The sequence below is a fragment of the Mustelus asterias genome, chromosome 18 (assembly GCF_964213995.1).
Source record: "Mustelus asterias chromosome 18, sMusAst1.hap1.1, whole genome shotgun sequence".
NCBI classification, from domain to species: domain Eukaryota; kingdom Metazoa; phylum Chordata; class Chondrichthyes; order Carcharhiniformes; family Triakidae; genus Mustelus; species Mustelus asterias.
The window spans coordinates 10,529,488-10,551,152 of NC_135818.1; the positions used below are offsets into that span (position 1 = coordinate 10,529,488).

Sequence of the window (21,665 nt, forward strand, 5' to 3'; positions counted from 1 at the left end):
CATCTGCTGTGGCGAGATTCGAACCCGGGTCCCCAGAAAATGAGCTGAGTTTTTGAATTAATAGTCTAATGATAATACCAGTAGACCATTGACTCCCCAATATCGTTTTGTAAATTTTGAACTTTGCCTTTCTTTCCAGTGGCTTTATGTAGATAGGGTTGTCAATTAGTTTAATGTGCTCAAACATACTTGTACATTTGTCAGACTGAAGTGTAACCCTGCAATTTTGTTTGTTATGACAGGTGGAGATGACCGTCGCGTCTTGTTGTGGCACATAGATAAGTCAATTCATTCAAAAGCGAAACCTACCCAACTGAAAGGCGAGCATCTATCCAACATCTTCTGCTTAGCATTTGACAGCACAAATACCCACCTCTTCTCTGGAGGTAAGAAACCTCGGATCCCATAAAATGAAGATTATCCTCACTTAAACATTGATTCCTTTGAACATTAAATGTGGCTTTGCTAAGCATAATTTAGATTATAGATATCTAACAATTAACGGAAACGAATGTCCAACAATTCTTGCTTTCTGTAAACAGCTGTGCTTCATCTGATTTGAAATCATTCAGATGGGCCTGTTCAACATGGATGTGTGCGCTTGTATTTTTCTTTGATATGTCGGCGTAGGCTAATTAAATGATTCTTTAAATTCTTCCAAAATGGTGGAAGGGAGCTTATTTAAGTGAGATGCTGAATGCTGTGCTAACCAAAGAGTAACATGAGCAAATTGCAATTTTGGTCAAAGTTTGAATGGGCTACAAATGATTAGACCTGATCCGTGTGTCTGCTGCTGTGAATGGGTGACGGGAGTCTTTTGCAGAACAAAGGCTGAATCAACTAGCTTTCTCTGAGGTCCTGGACAGAATTCAAGTGAATTCAGATTTCAAGTGAAGCAGTTGAGGCGACCTCATTGAATGTTTTAAGACAAGGATAGATAGATTTTTGAACAGTAAAGGAATTAAGGGTTATGGTGAGCGGGCGGGTAAGTGGAGCTGAGTCCACAAAAAGACCAGCCATAATCTTATTGAATGGTGGAACAGGTTTGAGGGGCCAAATGGCTTCCTCCTGCTCCTAGTTCTTATGTTCTTATGAATGCCAATAAATTCCAGTGATGGACAGTATGGTTTCAGCTTTATTTTATAAATCTGAAGTTAAAGCCACACAATGTTCTATTCAAGTATGCCTGTGTTGCATTTAATTTGGTTCACGAAACATTGAAAGCCCTCGTATTTCAAACCTCGGTTCTCTCGACAGTTCTGCCAAGCCCAGGATTTCCCTTGTACAGTAATGCCAGATCAAAGAACCACCTCATATTTTCAAACTCCTGCAGCGCCACCACCGTTCTCCCTCTCGGAACCTCACCTCTATACATTCTGCAAGCCCTAAAGTTTATTTATTAGTGTCACAAGTAGGCTTACATTAACACTGCAATGAAGTTACTGTGACAATTCCCTAGTCGCCACACTCCGGTGCCTGTTCGAGCACACTGAGGGAGAATTTAGCATGGCCAATACACCCTAACCGGCATGTCTTTCAGTCTGTGGGAGGAAAGCGGAGCACCCGGAGGAAACCCACGCAGACATGGGGAGAATGTGCAGACTCTGCACAGACAGTGACCCAAGCCAGGAATCGAACCCGGGTCCCTGGCGCAGTGAGGCAGCAGCGCTAACCACTGTGCCACCCTAGGATCAGCTGAGTAATTGCATTACCCCTTTTCAAGACGGGTTGATATCAAATACCTCCCTCCAGCTGATACTGACTTGTTGTGTCTGCAGTTATAGAATGGCAAGGAATAAAAATTAAACTGGTTAATGTAGAATCCACTACTGCATAATCTCCACCACGTATTGGAGTTGCAAAATTCAATTTCAACAACACCGGTAAAGGTCACAGAATGCTGTTTAATAAAAATGGAATTTGCCTTGCTCATTCACTGTAAATCTGTGGCCCCAATGCTGTTCCCATAATTTGAAAATGGCAAATTCACTGAAACACATTAGGCCATGGAAAACCAACTAAAATAATCCTGCATTTCAGATCTTTGTTATTGCTTGAATCTAATTTAGTTTAAGAAAGGTCCATATAATGAGGCAAAAGGCCACTTAATTTTAAAGGAATCTATGAATAATACTGCCTTTGGTTTATAATGAGAAGGCCCAATGAATGTCTGCAAAACCACAGCCAAGATGTGCCCAATAAGTCGGTCAGTGGGGTGGCACGGTGGCACAGTGGTTAGCACTGCTGCCTCACAGTGCCAGAGACCCGGGTTTGGGTCACCCTTTGTGGAGAGTTTGTACGTTCTCCCCGTGTCTGCGTGGGTTTCCTCCGGGTGCTCTGGTTTCCTCCCACAGTCCAAAAGACATGCTGGTTAGGTGGATTGGCCATGCTAAATTCTTCCTCAGTGTACCCGAACAGGCGCCGGAGTGTGGCGACTAGGGGATTTTCACAGTAACTTCATTACAGCATTAATGTAAGCCTACTTGTGACCCTAATAAATAAACTAGACTGAGTCACTATTGAGCAACATCTGAGCTGAAGTCCTTTGTTACTCCAACTGTTGCAGAGAACATAGATGTGTTTGAAGTGCTTCTTATTTTTGGGCCAATTCAACTCTCTGTGATGGCTTTCAACACCAGGTTAAAGTCCACCAGGTTTATTTGGTAGCACAAGCCATGAGCTTTCAAAGTGTTGCTCCTTCATCAGGTGAGTGGGAGTTCTGTTCACAAACAGGGCATACAAAGGCACAAACTCAATTTAGAAAATAATGGCTGGAATGCGAGTCTTTACAAGTAATCAAGTCTTAAAGGTACAGACAATGTGAGTGGAGAGAGGGTTAAGCACAGGTTAAGGAGATGTGTATTGTCTCCAGCCAGAACAGTTAGTGAGATTTTGCAAGCCCAGGCAAGTCGTGGGGGGTTACAGATAGTGTGACATGAACCCAAGATCTCGGTTGAGGCTGTCCTCATGTGTGCGGAACTTGGCTGTCAGTTTCTGCTCAGTGATTCTGTGTTGTCGTGTGTCGTGAAGGCCTCCTTGGAGAAAGCTTACCCGAAGATCAGAGGCTGAATGCCCGTGACTGCTGAAGTGTTCCCCAACAGGAAGAGAACACTCTTGTCTGGTTTGTCTCAGCCGAGGGCTCAATTTCTGCCCCACCACCAAAATAGACCCCATCAGTCTCGCAGCGGACACAGAGGAATTCATCAGGCGAATGAGGCTGCAGGAGTTCTTCCACAAACCCCAAGAGGCCAACAGCGAACACAATGAGATAGTCAATGAACTGGAACAGCCGACAGAGATCTGCGGTGCAGCAACCGAAGAGGAAAGAGTTGAATTGGACTCCTCCGGAAGGCCGCTGCCCTCGACATGTATGCCCAAGCTGTCAGGAGGTGCGTCAACACCAGATTCATCAGCCGCACTCAAGACAGCCCCGAACATCACCCAAGCACAATGCAACGCCATCCGCACTCTCAAGACCAACCGCACCATTGTCATCAAACCAGCAGACAAAGGAGGGGCCATCGTCATACTGAACAGAACGGATTACTGCAAAGAAGTACCGACAACGGGAAACACTACAGTCGGCAGATCTGACCAAAGAACACACCCGTCAACTCAACAGACTGATCAAGACCTTTGATGCGGACCTTCAGAGCACCCTCCGTGCTCTCATCCCACGTACTCCCTGCATTGGAGATCTGTACTGCCTCCCAAAGATACACGAGGCAAACACACCTGGCTGTCCCATCATATCGGGCAATGGGACCGTGTGAGAACCTCTCCGGCTATGTCAAGGGCACCCTGAAACCCTTTGTACAAAGAACCCCCAGCTTTTGTCGCGACACTATGGACTTCCTACAGAAACTCAGCACACATGGAGCAGTTGAACCAGGAGCACTCCTCGTCACAATAGATGTCTCGGCACTCTCCACCAGCATCCCCCACGACAATGGCATTGCTGCAACTACCTCAGTACTCAACGCCGACAACTGCCAATCTCCAGATGCAATTTTACAACTCATCCACTTCATCCTGGACCACAATGTCTTCACCTTCAACAACCAGTTCTTCATCCAGACACACGGAACAGCCATGGGGACCAAATTCAATATGCCATCATTTTCATGCACAGGTTCGAACAAGACTTCTTCACCTCACAGGACCTTCAACCGATGCTATACACTAGATACATCGATGACATTTTCTTCCTTTAGACTCATGGTGAGCAATCACTGAAACAACTATATGATGACATCAACAAGTTCCATCCCACCATCAGACTCACCATGGACTACTCTCCGGAATCAGTTGCATTCTTGGACACATGCATCTCCATCAAGGACGGTCACCTCAGCACTTCACTGTACCGCAAGCTCACGGATAACCTCACGATGCTCCACTTTCTCCAGCTTCCACCCTAAACACGTTAAAGAAGCCACCCCCTACGGACAAGCCCTCCGTATACACAGGATTTGCTTAGATGAGGATTGCAACAGACACCTCCAGACGCTGAAAGATGCCCTCATAAGAACAGGATATAAGAACATAAGAAATAGGAGCAGGAGTAGCCCCTAGAGCCTGCCCCGCCATTCAATAAGATCATGGCTGATCTGATAGTGGTTTAGTTCCACTTACCCGCCCACTCCCCATAACCCTTAATTCCCTTATTGATCAGAAATCTATCTACCTGTGACTTAAACATATTTAACGAGGTAGCCTCCACTGCTTCAATAGGCAGAGAATTCCAGAGATTCACTACCCTCTGAGAGAAGAAGTTCCTCCTCAACTCTGTCCTAAACTGACTCCCCGTTATTTTGAGGCTGTGTCGTCTAGTTCTTGTTTCCTTTCTAAGTGGAAAGAATCTCTCTGCATCTACCCTGTCTAGCCCCTTCATTATCTTATATGTCTCTATAGGATCTCCCCTCAGCCTTCTAAACTCCAACGAGTACAGGCCCAATCTACTCAATCTCTCCTCATAAGCTAACCCCCTCATCTCCGGTATCAACCTGGTGAACCTTCTCTGTACTCCCTCCAAGGCCAATACATCCTTCCGCAAATAAGGGGACCAAAATTGCACACAGTACTCTAGTTGCGGCCTTACCAGTACCTTGTACAATTGCAGCAAGCCCTCCCTGCTTTTAAACTCCATCCCCTTCGCGATAAAGGCCAACATTCCATTTGCCTTCTTGATCACCTGCTGCACCTGCAAACTGAGTTTTTGCGATTCATGCACAAGGGCCCCCAGGTCCCTCTGCACAGTAGCATGTTGTAATTTTTCACCATTTAAATAATAGTCCATTTTACTATTATCCCTTCCAAAGTGGATAACCTCGCACTTGTCAACGTTATACTCCATCTGCCAGATCCTTGCCCACTCACTTAGCCTATCCAAATCTCTCTGCAAACTTTCCGCATCCTCCACGCAATTTGCTTTCCTGTTCATCTTTGTGTCATCCGCAAACTTTGTTACCCTACACTCGGTCCCCTCCTCCAGATCGTCTATGTATATGGCGCTCGACTCATGAATCGACAGTTCCAATGCACCACAGCGAAAAACCGCGCCGACCTTCTCAGAAGACAAACACGGGACACAGCAGACAGAATACCCTTCGTCGTCCAGTACTTCCCCGGGGCGGAGAAGCTACGACATCTTCTCCGGAGCCTTCAACATGTTATCGATGAAGACGAACATCTCGCCAAGGCCATCTCCACACCCCCATTTCTTGCCTTCAAATAACCACACAACCTCAAACAGACCATTGTCTGCAGCAAACTACCCAGCCTTCAGGAGAACAGTGACCACGACACCACACAACCCTGCCACAGCAACCTCTGCAAGACGTGCCGGATCATCGACACGGATGCCATCATCTCACATGAGAACACCATCCACCAGGTACACGGTACATACTCTTGCAACTCGGCCAACGTTGTCTACCTGATACGCTGCAGGAAAGGATGTCCCGAGGCATGGTACATTGGGGAGACCATGCAGACGCTACGACAACGGATGAATGAACACCGCTCAACAATCACCAGGCAAGAGTGTTCTCTTCCTGTTGGGGGACACTTCAGCGGTCACGGGCATTCAGCCTCTGATCTTCGGGTAAGCGTTCTCCAAGGTGGCCTTCACGACACACGACAACGCAGAGTCGCTGAGCAGAGACTGGTAGCCAAGTTCTGCACACATGAGGACGGCCTCAACCGAGATCTTGGGTTCATGTCACACTATCTTGAGTGCGGATGGCGTTGCATTGTGCTTGGGTGATGTTCGGGGCTGTCTTGAGTGCGGCTGATGAATCTGGTGTTGACGCACCTCCTGACAGCTTGGGCATACATGTCGAGGGCAGCGGCCTTCCGGAGGAGTCCAATTCAACTCTTTCCTCTTCGGTTGCTGCACCGCAGATCTCTGTCGGCTGTTCCAGTTCATTGACTATCTCATTGTGTTCGCTGTTGGCCTCTTGGGGTTTGTGGAAGAACTCCTGCAGCCTCATTCGCCTGATGAATTCCTCTGTGTCCGCTGCGAGACTGATGGGGTCTATTTTGGTGGTGGGGCAGAAATTGAGCCCTCGGCTGAGACAAACCAGACAAGAGTGTTCTCTTCCTGTTGGGGAACACTTCAGCAGTCACGGGCATTCAGCCTCTGATCTTCGGGTAAGCGTTCTCCAAGGTGGCCTTCACGACACACGACAACGCAGAGTCGCTGAGCAGAGACTGGTAGCCAAGTTCTGCACACATGAGGACGGCCTCAACCGAGATCTTGGGTTCATGTCACACTATCTGTAACCCCCCACGACTTGCCTGGGCTTGCAAAATCTCACTAACTGTCCTGTCTGGAGACAATACCCATCTCTTTAACCTGTGCTTAACCCTCTCTCCACTCACATTGTCTGTCCCTTTAAGACTTGATTACCTGTAAAGACTCACATTCCAACCATTATTTTGTAAATTGAGTTTGTGTCTTTATATGCCCTGTTTGTGAACAGAACTCCCACTCACCTGATGAAGGAGCAGCGCTCTGAAAGCTTGTGGCTTGTGCTACCAAATAAACCTGTTGGACTTTAACCTGGTGTTGTGAGACTTCTTAGTGTGCCCATTCCAGTCCAACGCCGGCATCTCCATATCATGTGATGGCTTTTCCACAGGCAATTTTTTGACATGTTTTTTCCAGGTCAGGCGCATGCTGTGTCAGTTCAACAGATAATCTACATAATATTCTATTATAGTTCTCCAAGAGTATTAATTTTCTTGTTTCTTCCAATTTCTTAATAGAATGCTTTCATGAATTAGGTTTTCCTTATTTTCCTTTCTGGTGACATTGATAATTTAGTAAGTAAGAGAGAGGTTTGGTGTTGAACCTATCGGTTGTCCTCTGTAACTGGCTGCAGAGACGTATGAGGGGTGGTGTATAGGAACATTTTTTGTGTGTGTTCGTGTTCCCAGCCTTCTGTTGCAGAGAAGTGATGTTGATCAACCAACCAAAAATTGGAACATTGCCACTTTGGAAATTGTTGGCCTATACTCGCATTCTTTCAAATGATGAAATGGTTTACCGCCGTTCCATGGTAGAGAAAGACAAGCTGAAGCATGGACTGCCAGGTTCATGCAATTTCCCCAAAGAATAAAGCCATTATAAGAGATATCAGACAGTAAATTTAATTACTGAGTCTGTCTTAAAGGATTAAATTTCAGTATGAATAAATCAACATAGGATAGAAAATATGAACAGGAGTAGGCCATTCCGCCCTTTGAGCCTGCTCCGCCGTTCATTGTGATCACGGCTCATACTCTATCTCGACACAATACTCCCAGCGCTTCCCTTGGGGAGGCAGTGGTGTAGTGGTATTGTCACTGGACGTGTCATTCGATGGTGTAATCTGAATCCAAATAAAAAAAATCTGGAATTAAAAGTCTAATGACGACCATGAAATGATTGTTGTAAAAACCCATCTGGTTCGCTAATGCCCTTTAGGAAAGGAAACCTTCTGTCCTTACCTGGTCTGGCCTACATGTCTACATGTGACTCCAGACCCACAGCAATATGGTTGACTCTTAAAATTTCCTCAGAGGTGGGCAATAAATGCTAGCTCAGCCAGCGACGCCCGCATCCATGAACAAACTTTTAAAAAATACCCTTAGTGTCTAAAAATCTATTTCCTGGTGTATAGATTTTTCGATACTTTTAAATTTGTTCTGTGGTAGAGAATTCCACAGGCTCACCACCCTCTGAGTGAAGATACTTGGGTTTATCTCAGTCCTAAATGGCCTACCCGGTATCCAGAGGTTGTGACCCTCTTGTTCGAGACATAGACACACACTTCCCAGAGGAAACAGCACCCCTGCGTCCAGTCTGTCTAGCCCTGCCAGGATGTCATACATTTCAATTAGACCCCCTCTCATTCTTCCAAATTCCATCGAATGCAGGCCTAGTTGACCCAATCTCTCCTCATCCGACAACGATTTCTACTGACTTCAATAAATTGCACAGCCCTCAGTTGATGATGGTTTAGTGTTGTGACGCTCTGTGATCAGTAGCTTGTTCGAGCGTGGTAACATTGGACTGAGCAATTGATTTTGCTGCCTGTTGTTGTCTGGAAATCTTCATCTTATACTTTGAGCTTGCAAAAGCTTCTCATGTTTAGATCTTGCTTCTCCCTGTGACGATTTGTTTTAGCTTTAACTATCACCGCTAGGCATGTTGAACTCGAAACAAAGACTTCATGAAAAGGTCAGCTGAGCTTGTTTTCATGTTAGTTAGAACAGTGTCCTGATTTTTAACCTTTGAAGTGCTGGTAGTTTGCGTCCCATAAAGATTTGGAAAGCAAAAGACCCATTAATTTGGGTTCAGTGACTGGAATCTAATCTTGAAATGCACGCTTGAGAGCATTTGGTGATGGAATCAAATTTTCTATTCTTCCAATGGAATTTACCTGCTCCTCTAGGTGAGCTGTGTGTAATGCAGTGAACAGTGAAATTCTGTTCCAGCATTTAAACATCTTTTACACCAAGTTAATCCACTCATCTGAGTGGATTTGGCTTTGATAATGAGGAATTCTGGGCTCTGTGTTATGTCTTTTACGCACAAGGTTCCAGTGGATTGAGGACTCTGGGTCTGTACTCGTTGGAGTTGAGAAGGATGAGGGAGGATCTTATTGAAACTTACAGGATACTGCCTGGATAGACTGGAGGTGGAGAGGATGTTTCCACTAATAGGAAAAACTAGAACCAGAGGGCACAACCTCGGGCTAAAGGGACGATCCTTTAAAACAGAGATGAGGAGGAATTTCTTCAGCCAGAGAGTGGTGAATCTGTGGAACTCTTGGCCGTAGAAGGCTGTGGAGGCCAGGTCACTGAGTGTCTTTAAGACAGAGATAGATAGGTTCTCGATTAATAAGGGGATCAAGGGTTATGGGGAAAAGGCAGGAGAATGGGGATGAGAAAAATATCAGCCATGATTGAATGGCGGAGCAGACTCGATGGGCCGAGTGGCCTAACTCTGCTCCTATGTCTTATGGAATTTTATTTTCTTTCACAGCCTGCATCAATTGATGTTGGTGTGTCCCATCAGTAACTTCACTCCCAGGATCTCTGAAAGGAAATCAGCAAAATGGTCTCCTCAGATATTTGCTTCCTTTTTAGACAAAAGTAGCAAACTGGAGCTTGTAGGTCAATGCTTAATGTATTGCGCTTCAGAGTTGCTTTGCCTCGTTGGGTCAATTGTACAGATGGTGAGACCAGATCTGGAGCAGTGTGCACAGTATTGGTCACCACATTTAATGAAGGATGTAAATGCATTGGAAGAAGTTCAGATAAAGGTTTACCAGAATACAAAGAACAGTGCAGCACAGGAACAGGCCCAAGCTGTGCCAACACGTGATGCCTGTCTAAACTAAAGACCTTTTGCCTCTACTCAGTTCGTATCCCTCTATTTCCTGCCTATTCATGTATCTGTCAAGATGCCTCTTAAACGTTGCTATTGTATCTGCTTCTACCACCTCCTCTGGCAGCGCATTTCCATGTACTTAACATGGAAGTAACAAAACCTGCCTCTTACATCTCAATGCCTCTACTTTCTCAGGAGACTAAGGAAATTTGGCATGTCTGCTATGACTCTCACCAACTTCTACAAATATACCCTAGAAAGCATTCTTTCTGGTTGTGTCACAGCTTGGTATGGCTCCTGCTCCATCTAAGACTGCAAGAAACTAGAAAGGGTTGTGAACAAAGCCCAGTCCATCACTCAAACCAGCCTCCCATCCACTGACACTGTCTACACTTCCCGCTGCCTCAGAAAAGCAGCCAGCATAATCAAGGACCCCATGCACCTCGCGTCTCCTTTAAATTTCCCCCCTTTTTTTAAGCCTATGTCCCCTAGTAATTGGGAAAAAGACTCTGAATATCCATCATTCTAACCGTGCCTCTCATAATTTTGTAAACTTCTATCAGGTCGCCCCTCAACCTCCGATGTTCAAGTGAAAACAAACCAAGTTTGTCCAATCTCTCCTCATAGGTAATACCCTCCAAACCAGACAATAACCTTATCTGCACCCTCTCCAAAGTCTGCACAACCTTCTAGCAGTGTGGCGACCAGAACTATACACATCATTCTAAATGTGGCCTAACTAAAGTTCTATGCAGTAATGCCTGGAAAGGATGCATTGTCTCATGAGGAAAGGTTGGACTGGCTAGGCTTGTATCCGCTGGAGTCTAGAAGAGTTAGAGGCGACTTGATTGAAACCTTTATAATCCTGAGGGGTTTTGACAGGGTGGATGTGGAGAGGATGATTCCCCTTGTGGGAGAATCGAGAACTAGGGATCAGTGTTTAAAAATAAGGGATCATCCCTTGAAAGCAGATGAGGCAAAATCTTTTCACTCGAGTCTTTGGAACTCCCTTCCTGAATAGGTGGTGGAAGCAGTCTTTGAATATTTATAAGGCAGAGCTGGATAGATTCTTGGTGAGCAAGGAGACGATGGGTTATCAGGGAGGCAGGATGCAGATTTGAGGTTACTATCAGTTCAGCCATGAACTAGCCGGGGGGGGGGCGTCATGGCGGCACAGTGGTTAGCATTGCTGCTTCACAGCGCCAGGGACCCGGGTTCAATTCCCAGCTTGGGTCACTGTGTTGAGTTTGTACGTTCTCCCCGTGTCTGCATGGGTTTCCTCCGGGTGCTCCGATTTTCTCCCACAGTCCAAAAGATATGTAGGTTAGGTGGATAGAACATGCTAAATTCTCCCTCGGTGTACCCAAACAGGTGCCGGAGTGTGGTGACTAGGGGATTTTCACAGTAGCTTCATTGCAGTGTTAATGTAAGCCTACTTAAAAGTAAAGTTTATTTATTAGTCACAAGTAGGCTTACTTTAACACTGCAATGAAGTTACTGTGAAAATCCCCCAGTCTCCACACTCCGGCGCCTGTTCGGGTACACTGAGGGAGAATTTAGCACGGCCAATGCACCCTAACCACCACATCGTTCGGACACGGTGAGATCGTGCAGATTCCGCACACACACTGACCCAAGCTGGGAATCAAACCCAGGTCCCTGGCACTGTGAGGCAGCAGTGCCGACCACTGTGCCATCGTACTGCCCTACTGTGCGCCGTCTTTTAACCCTATGGTTAAATAAACGATCGATTTGTCACCAGCACTGTATAAACTTCAATATCAACAAATGTTTTATGTCTTCATATCTCATCAAGAAAAGGCATAATTTGAAACTGTAAATTCACAAGATGCTCATATTCCAAAGCTCCAGATTTCTCAACTGCCCAAAGAAGCAGGAATTCCCTAAGAAACCAAGATACGGATTATATCCACTATTAATTTTGAAGATCAAATTTGGACAGAGTAATTGATAGGTCAATTTAATTGTGCATGACACTCTTGTAACCTTACTTTGTCCAAATTTGATCTTCAAAATTAATAGTGGATATAATCCGTATCTTGGTTTCTGAGGGAATTCCTGCTTCTCTGGGCAGTTGAGAAATCTGGAGCTTTGGAATATGAGCATCTTGTGAATTTACAGTTTCAAATTATGCCTTTTCTTGATGAGATATGAAGACATAAAACATTTGTTGATATTGAAGTTTATACAGTGCGGGTGAGAAATCGATCGTTTATTTGCTTTTAATCAATTTTACTCAATAAATATGGTTTTCTCGTTGCGATTTGTAGTTGTTTGTTGGAGCCTTTTATCCTAGGCCACTAAAGTCATATCGAAGAGCCAAAATGCTAACTCCCATTTATTGATTTACGCAATTGAATACGACAGGAGATTGATAAATTGTGACCATTTGAAACCTGGTATTCTTGTGTTTGTCCTGATGAGTGCAAGATGAAAAGTTTCAGCAACGATTGCTCTCTTTTCAGCAATCTTCAACAGGTTGAGTTGAGCTGTGCTAGTAGCTTATATTGCACTGCAACGCAATGGGCGAGACTCTCCGGCCTCCCAGCCACGTGTTTCCCGCCGCCGGGAGGTGGTGCGTTGTTTGCTAATGGCGGGATTCTCTGGTCCTGCCGCTGTCAAGGGGAATCCCATTGACGTCACCCCACTCCAGCAGGAAACCCGTGGGGGGGCGGGGTGTGCTGCCGGCGGGACTGGAAAATCCCACTGGCATGAACGGCCGGAGAATTCTGGCCAATATGTTTCTTCTCGTATAGTAACATTTAAAATTGAGAGAAAATGTAGAATTTGGAAATCTGAAATAAAAACAGAAAATGCTGAAAATACTCTTGATTCTGGCAGCACCTATGGAGGGGGAAAAAGTTAATGTTTCGGGTCTGCAGTGTTTCGCCAGCACTGACCTGAAACATTAACTCTGTTTTTCTCTCCACAGCTGCTGTCCGGCATGCTGAGTATTTCCAGCATTTTCTGTTTTGATTTAAAATTGAGAACAGTCATTAACTGGGAGTAATTGTAAGATGCAATCTAACAAAGTAGTTCAGATCGCATTCATACAGCGAGATAAAAGCTCAAGCTCCAGACAGCTGACCTGAGAATGATGGTTGAAAACATGCCTGCTTTTGTTTGGTGTGTATGTGTGTCACGATATCCCTTTAGTCCTTCAAGTGCTGAGTGGTAATGACAGTTGACCACACATTCTCAGCCATTTGATGTGCTTTGATGTTGACAAAAGAGCAATGGCGTTTTTGATACTGAAGTATATTATAGCTTGTAGTTATTCAACGAGGAGTTTTATATTGAGTCGCCATTTTAACTTCTGAGTGATTGAAAAATACAGACGACATGAGCATGACTTGATGTGTGCAAGATAACGTTTGAGCTTCAGATTGTCTGGAAAAATTGGAATTGGTGTACATTTACACGGTGGTGTGTGTAAATGAAGTTTATTTATTAGTCACAAGTAGGCTTACATCAACACTGCAATGAAGTTACTGTGAAAATCCTCTAGTCGCCACACTCCTGCGCTTGTTCGGGTACACTGAGGGAGAATTTAACACGGCCAGTTCACCTAACCAGCGCGTCTTTCGGACTGTGGGAGGAAACTGGAGCACCCGGAGGAAACCCACGCAGACACGGGGAGAACGTGCAAACTCCACACAGTCACCCGAGGCTGGAATTGAACCCAGGTCCTTGGCGCTGTGAGGCAGCAATGCTAACCACTGTGCCACCATGCCACTCATAAAAGTGATGATTTACCCAGTCTGCTAAACTTCAAGGCCAGTTGCATTTGGTTAAAGGCTGCAATCCCAAGCAGTGACTTTCCCAAGAGCTGCTTCCCTCAAACCCAACCATAAAGCAAGTTTAAGTTTATTTATTAGTGTCACAAGTAGGCTTTATTTAACACTGCAATGAAGTTACTGCGAAAATCCCCTAGTGGCCACATTCTGGCTCCTGTTCGGGTACACTGAGGGAGAATTTAGCATGGCCAATGCACCTAACCAACACATCTTTTGGACTGTGGGAGGGAACCAGAGCACTCAGAGGAAACCCACGCAGACACGGGGAGAACGTACAAACTCTGTACAGACAATGACCCAAGCTGGGAATTGAACCCGGGTCCCTGGCGCTGTGAGGCAGCTGTGCTAACCACCGTGCCACCCAAGTTGAAATAATTATCCAAGATATTTTAGTAACATTTTGGTTCATGAGTGACGGCATTCATGTGGGAGGATGGTTATACAGCACCTTGATGCTTAGGAATGATCCACTTTCAGATTGTGACAACATTATCCAATAACGTATCATACGCTTCACCTGTTCATGTAACCATATGTTCATGGCATATCATTTGTAACCTTAATATAATTCTCCCCTGTGGTATCAAAGATATGATTCTTTCATTTGCCTTCAGGCAATCCTACTGTATAATTTCATGTCAAGTTATGTACTATGTAAACACTGTCATGTAATATCAGATAACCTTGCATTGATGCCTCGCATACAACCTCTTTATTTTAAAGGTACTCGGTATCCATTTTATCTTGAGGAAAGGTTTTGAACTATGTCCTCTGGATTTTTTTAAAAAGGTTTAACCGATGGTTGCCAGGTAGAAAGCGGTAAAGAAAGATAGCTCATAACACATCCCGCTAAAGCAGGCACACTAACTGAGCTTAGACCGTACAATCCAAATTCACCACTCAGAATCTTGTCAGTCACGTTAATCTAAAGCTCAGAATCATAGAATCCTATAGTGCAGAAAGAGGCCATTCAGCCCATCGAGTCTGCACCAACCACAATCCCACCCAGGCCCTATCCACATATCTCTACATATTTACCCACTAATCCCTTTAACCTATGCATCCCGGGACACTAAGGGTCAATTTAGCATGGCCAATCAACCGAACCCGCACATCTTTGGGCTGTGGGAGGAAACCGGAGCACCCGGAGGAAACTCACGCAGTCACAGGGAGAATGTGCAAACTCCACACAGACAGCGACCCGAGCCGGGATTCGAACCCGGGTCCCTGAAACTGTGAAGCAGCAGTGCCGCCCTTGTCAGGTTGTGGGAGAGGATGAGACTTCAATTAACAACTTTCATCAAGACATTAAAGGCCAAAAAAAGACCGTGAAATGGATCAATTTAATCATGCAAAGTTATATAATTACGGTTTTTAGTTTATTTCAATTGTTATTTAGAATAATTGAAATTTCTGAGATTCAGAGGGAGTGACAGGTGAAAGAAAATCATTAAGAATTTTGGGCTATTTCTGGGATTCTGTGAGCACTCTATCCCTGATGCTGTCACTAAAGAGCAGCTCCTGTGTAGCACACTTAACATTGAAGGTATCTAAGACTAAGGAAATTTTAGCTACGACTCTCACTAACTTTTACAGATACACCATAGAAAGCGTTCTTTCTGCTTGTATCACAGTTTGGTATGGCTCCTACTCTGCCCAAGACCGCAAGAAACTACAAAAGGTCCTGAATGTAGCCCAATCAGTCACGCAAACCAGCCTCCCATCCATTGACTCTGTCTACACTTCCCGCTGCCTCGGCAAAGCAGCCAGCATAATTAAGGACCCAGTGCACCCCGGATATTCTGTCTTCCACCCTCTTCCGTCGGGAAAAAGATACAAAAGTCTGAGGTCACGTACCAATAAACTCAAGAACAGCTTCTTCCCTGCTGCCATGAATGGACTTACTTTGCATTAAGTTGATCTTTCTCTACACCCTAGCTATGACTGTAACACTACATTCTGCACTCTCTCGTTTCCTTCTCTCTGAACAGTATGTTTTGTCTGTATAGCGTGCAAGAAACAATACTTTTCACTGTATACTAATACATGTGACAATAATAAATCAAATCAAAATCTATCACGCTACTATTAGGGGAGACAGTAGCGTAGTGGTAATGCCAGGGGACTAGTATTCCAGAATAGTTTAGATGGGTTTGAATCCCACCACAGCAGCGGTGGAACTTAAATCCAATTGATGAATTTGTAATATTGTCAGTTGTCTTAAAAACCCAACTGGTCCACTAATTCTGTTAACTTAGTTCAAAGACAATTAGGGATGGGCAACAAATGCTGGTCTTACCAGCAACATCTCATGAAAGATTTTTTTAAATGTAAAGAGCCAGGAGGTACATAGATTGGAACATGCTCCTCGTAAATGAATTTTAATACATAATAGGTGCTGCCAGTGACATCAGTAACTCGTCCCTACTGACCAAGCTGGCCAGGATAATATAGCTGCAAGACTGGGCAATAAATGCTGGCTAAGCCTTGCATCCCACAAATTATAAAACAAAAAATAAAATAATCATGACTTTTACAGAGTGTATATGTTTAAGTTCATTAAGCACTGTAGAAAAGATAAATCATTACAAGTATAGGAAGCATACATTCTACTAGATGAAAGGTGAATTGGGATCATGGGTAAGCTATGTAGCTTCCACGGTTCGATTTCTGGCCATGTGCTCAAACCCAAAACGAGCGTCCCACAGCTCTGAAGCGTGCTAACCTGCACGGTAATGGGCAGGAGAGGATAATCCAACTCCAAGAGTACATTTACTCAAACACAAAAATTGAAAGCAGGCTTGGAGATGAAACGAATATGTTACTCTTCCACAAGACACCCAGATGATTAGGAACAAAAACACAAACTTGACATGAGGTGACCTAGTGCAGGAATGGTGGTAAAGTTGAACATCCAGACAACTAAAGCCACAGGCCGGAAGGTGTATTGACAAAAAGCTGTACAGTGATTATGCTTTCAATTATTTGAAGTGATACCACAATGTAATGTACCGCATTTTAGTGTTCACTGCAGCTGCCGTGTTTTAAGTGCAAAATAAATCACCGCTTCAGTGTCTGTATATAAACTAACAGAGTTGTTCCCTGAGATCTTTGCCAATACAAGTAGAAGTACCAAGTTTCAAAGCAATGTTTTTTAACAGCAACTTCTTGAGAACAAACTTCTGGGTTTTTTTGACAGCTAATTTCCTTCCTTTTCTCCTTCCTGTAGGAAACGATGAGCAAGTGATTGTTCATGATGTTGAAAGGTAAGAACAAAAAGCAAACTTCAATCTAAAGCTGCATCACAGCATTTATAAACAGGGCTGAGAACTTCATAGAGGTACAGAGGAAAATAATCTATACTTCAAAGGAATTATTAAAATAGCAATTGATAGGGTGATGTGAGCAATATTGAGGGCACTTTGAGTCTAACTTCTTGTTTAGATTGTGCAGTTTATATAAGTACAATACGTCTGATTAGCTTGGTTACAGCATTTTCACAGAATCATAGAATCCCTACAGTGCAGAAAGAGGCCACTTGGCCCATCGAGCCTGCACTGACAACCATCCCACCCAGGCCCCAACCCCGCTAATCCCCCCCAAGGGGCAATTTGGCACGGCCAATCAACCTAACCTGCACATCTTTGGACTGTGGGAGGAAACCGGAGCACCCGGAGGAAACCCACGCAGACACGGGGAGAATGTGCAGACTCCACACAGACAGTGACCCAAGCCGGGAATCGAACCCGGGTCCCTGGCGCTGTGAGGCAGCAGTGCGAACCACTGTGCCACCGTGCCGCCCATTTTGAAGTTCATGTCCGAAAATGAAAATATTCATCAACTTGTGTGTGCGCTAATTTGTACTAATTTAATAAAAGGTCATTCTACCTAATTCTATTCCAGTTTAAATTTTGGTGTACGCCAATCTAATTTTGGGTGTGGTCTTGATGTACCCATGGTTGAGAAGGGGGTCATGGATTAGTGTACAATGGTAAAATGCAGACAGTGAAGTTCTTGATGGGTTCAGGAGTGAAACCTGGGAGGCTGCTAATGCTTCAAGATGCGAACAGTATGGACTGCAATGGGAACAGGGGTGGGGATGGATGTATTCTGGAGGTGGAAGCAGACACTGCGGATGACTGACTCGATATGGAATTTGACATTCGACTCTGGGGCTGACAACAAGCTTGCCATTCAGCAAGCAACCCTAATGGATGGTGGAATAAGCACCATATGCATGCATATAGGACAGTATGGCTTCCGCCATGCCAGTTTTTAGTTGGAATTAGCACGAGTGCAAACGCGTGTTTGCCTTGTTGAAAGTCAGCAGTACAAATTCAGGTCTATTCAGTCCACCCACATGGGTTCAAATCCTGAACTTGGATTACTTGGCAGCAATGTTTTGTGTACGCAGATCTGTGGCGCAGACAGTTTTACATGAATGTGCTATCCATCTCGAGCTGTCCAGAAAGCTTTGTGTGATGCTTTGAAAATGCAAATTGAGCTCGGTGGTGAATACTTACAGCAGTTATATGTAATCAGTCCTAGAGACATAGGGCTGTTTGTGTTCAGTCTGCCTTGAATGCTCTTGGTTTATTGCATGGACGCTCTAAATGTTTGATAAAAGAATGAGTCATTGCAGTGTTTCAGAGCAGCACAAACTGCAAAGTGTTATGGAAAAGGGCTATGCTCGTTTTGGGAGGTGAGGAATAAAGTACAGCTTATTATTTCTACATATCTGGTAAATGGATTATACAAATCATCTGTTTCTATCTCAGCCTTTGGCTAAGATCAAGTGTAGTTTTGCTGTTCTGATAGAAGTCAATGAGGTTTCACTGAAGCTTCAATTGAAGCAATTTTTTAAAACGGCATCTAGGCCTTTTGGCTAAGATGCAAATGAGATCAAGCACTGGAGTGGGTGTAATGCCTACTCCTATCGGCTTGGATCATGTAGATCAAGCCCAAGACAGGAAGAGGCTTGCCTGTCTTGTCAGCTTAAGTTAAAGTTTATTTATTAGTGTCACAAGTAAGGCTTACATTCACACTGCAATGAAGTTACTGTGAAATTCCCCTAGTCGCCACACTCCGACACTGAAGGAGAATTTAGCATGGTCAATTCACCTAACTGCATATCTTTTGGACTGTGGGAGGAAGCCGGAACACCTGGAGGAAACCCACGCAGACACAGGGAGAATGTGCAAACTCCACACAGACAGCGACCCAAGCCGGGAATCGATCCCGGGTCCCTGGCGCTGTGAGGCGGCAGTGCTAACCACTGTGCCACCACCATATGTAATGTTTCACTGGTTGAGACTTTGAATTAGATTAGATTGGATATAATTTTTTTTAAAACTTGTTTTCTAAACATATTGTTACTTGCATCTATTTCCAACTTTGCTCTCTCACTCGCTCCTTTATGTTATGATGTGAGTTTAGTATCTCCTGTTCCTCCCATCTCTCCACAGGTTAGCAGCTCATCTGGAATTGTTAATGGTGCAAATTTAGGTACATTTTCATCCTCTGTCATTTTCTTTCAGCACTGAAATAGTGAATGTTTTCCCCCATGACGATGCTGTGTACGGCCTGTCCGTGAGCCCTGTGAACGACAACGTGTTTGCCAGTTCCTCCGATGATGGCAGAGTTCTCATCTGGGATATTCGGGACTCTCATGGAGGTGAGCGTTAGAGAGTGCGTGATACACACGGTATCACCCATGTCATTCAAACAAACTACTAAGCTTCTTGGAACTAGATTATAACCTTTTTGTTTGCTTATGTAACAGTTACTAGACATATGTGTGCGTGTGACTGAATGTGTGTGTGTGTGCGCGCGCGTGCGTGCGTGCGTGCATACCTTGCGTCTCCGTCCATCCCGAGAATGTAACTTGGGCTGAAAGATGGCAACTGACATTTGCGCCACGCAGATGCCAGGCAATGACCATCACCAACACAAGAGGATCTAATCAGCGCCCCTTGATATTCAATCGCATTACCGTCGCTGAATCCTCTACAATCAACTTCCTGGGCAGGGCTACCATTGGTCAGAAACGGAACTGGACTAGCCATATACTGTGGCTATCAGAGCAAGTCAAAGCCTAGAAATTCTGCGTTGAATAACTCCCCTCCTGCCTCCACAATGCTTGTCCACCATCGACAAGGCACAAGTTAGGAGTGTAATGGAATACTCTCCACTTGCCTGGATGGATACAGCACCAACAACACTCAAGAAGCTTGATTCGTCCAGGACAAAACTTGATTGCTGCAGACATTCAATCCCTCCACCACCAATGAACAGTGGCAGCAGTGTGTACCATCTACAAGATGCACTGCAAGAAGTCCCCAAAGCTCCTTAGGCAGCACCTTCCAAACCCATGACCACTCCTATCTAGAAGGACAAGGGCAGCAAATAAATGGGAACACCACCACCTGGACGTTCCCCTCCAAGCCACTCTCCATCCTCATTTGGAAATATATCGGCCGTTTCTTCACTTTCGCCGAATCGCAATCCTGGAACTCTCTCCCTAACAGCACTGTGGGTGTACCTACACAAAAAGACTCCAGTGGTTCAAGAAAGCAGCTCATCACCACCTTCTGAAAGGCAACTAGGGATGGGCAATAAATGCTGGCCAGCCAGCGACACCCGCATCTCAGAAATGAATTTTTAAAAAAATGTCTGCTTTCAGATTAATGAGATTTAGTCGTTGTCCTAAGCTGACAAAGATGTCTTTGATTAGAATACTCTATGGTCTTGATATGCTTCACTGTGTGCATAGGAGAGTCAGTGATTGTAATCCCTTTCACCCCCACCAAAAAAGATTCCAATCCAGGAAACTGTTCCAAAATATACTGAGGTGTTTTTCTAAATAAGCGCATTGCAGAACACTGCTGACTCTCAAGTTGAAGAACGCAAAAAATGCCCTTTATTTCATCCCTGCTCTCCCCCATTTTGTTTCGTACTGAAGTTACACACCTGGGCTGCCCATTTGCTGTTGGACAGTTTTGTCCATGTGCATTTTGTTTTGTTTCTTTAACCGGCGGCGAGACTTTTTCGGCCGCCACTTCTTTTTGGCTGTGCTTCTGTGAAATGGTCCACGGTGCTTTTCTGCATTGAAAGTGCTAGATAAATGCAAGTTGTTGTATTTACTATCCCTCCTATCCGTAGCTTTGCCTAATGTTTGAAGTATACAGGCCTAATCAGTGATGGAGTGCCTCAGTCAATACCCGCAGTTTGTTCATTTTCCTTAGCGAACAAGTTGTTAAAAATCAAAAGAGAAAATGCTGGAAAATCTCAGCCGTTCTGGCAGCATCTGTGAGGAGAGAAAAGAGCTGACGTTTCGAGTCCAGATGACCCTTTGTCAAAGCTAAAAGGCAGAGAAAGTGAGAGAAATTTATACTGCAGGGGGAGGGAATGAAAGATGAGTCATAGCCAATGAAACAAGGGGAAAGGCTGCTAATGGCTGTCGACATAGAGAATAGAAGGTGTGAATGGCCGAACAGCAGAGAAGCTGAAATCAGAGGGTAAACGGTGACAGATGAAGATGTGGGGGGAGAGGGAGAGATGGGTGGGAGAGAGGTAAAATAGAGAAAAGGGGGGAGAAAATACAGGGAAAGAGTGGGGGAGAGGAAGAAAAATAAAGAAAGGCAATAAAGAAATAAAAGCTTTGACAAAGAGTCATCAGGACTCGAAACGTCAGCTCTTTTCTCTGCTTACAGATGCTGCCAGACCCGCTGAGATTTTCCAGAATTTTCTCTTTGGTTTCAGATTCCAGCATCTGCAGTAATTTGCTTTTATTAAATTGTTAAAAATTATTCTCTGGATTAAATGCCGGGCATATTATCTTCTAATGTCAGTATTATAAATTCAAGACAATTAGACTGCCAATTTGTTCGTCTAGTTATTATTTAAATATACAGATCAAATCTAGTGCAGTATCTCTCATTTCCCTAATCGAGTTTTCATGATAC

The 21,665-nt window shown here is 44.5% G+C and overlaps 1 protein-coding gene and 1 non-coding gene across 2 annotated transcripts in view; both read left to right on the plus strand.

The window, feature by feature from the left end:
* Positions 1 to 218: 218 nt before the first annotated feature.
* Positions 219 to 21,665, plus strand: part of dcaf5 (ddb1 and cul4 associated factor 5) — an 81,710-nt gene continuing 60,263 nt past the window's right edge. The window contains exons 1-3 of the mRNA XM_078233358.1: positions 219 to 386; positions 16,931 to 16,967; positions 19,239 to 19,375. Coding sequence (XP_078089484.1) covers positions 236 to 386; positions 16,931 to 16,967; positions 19,239 to 19,375 — 325 coding nt within the window. The 5' untranslated portion in view covers positions 219 to 235. The remainder of the gene's footprint in view (positions 387 to 16,930; positions 16,968 to 19,238; positions 19,376 to 21,665) is intronic.
* On the plus strand, positions 18,467 to 18,660 carry LOC144507378 (U2 spliceosomal RNA). Its single transcript, XR_013500080.1, has one exon. It is a non-coding gene; the product is annotated as a U2 spliceosomal RNA (small nuclear RNA).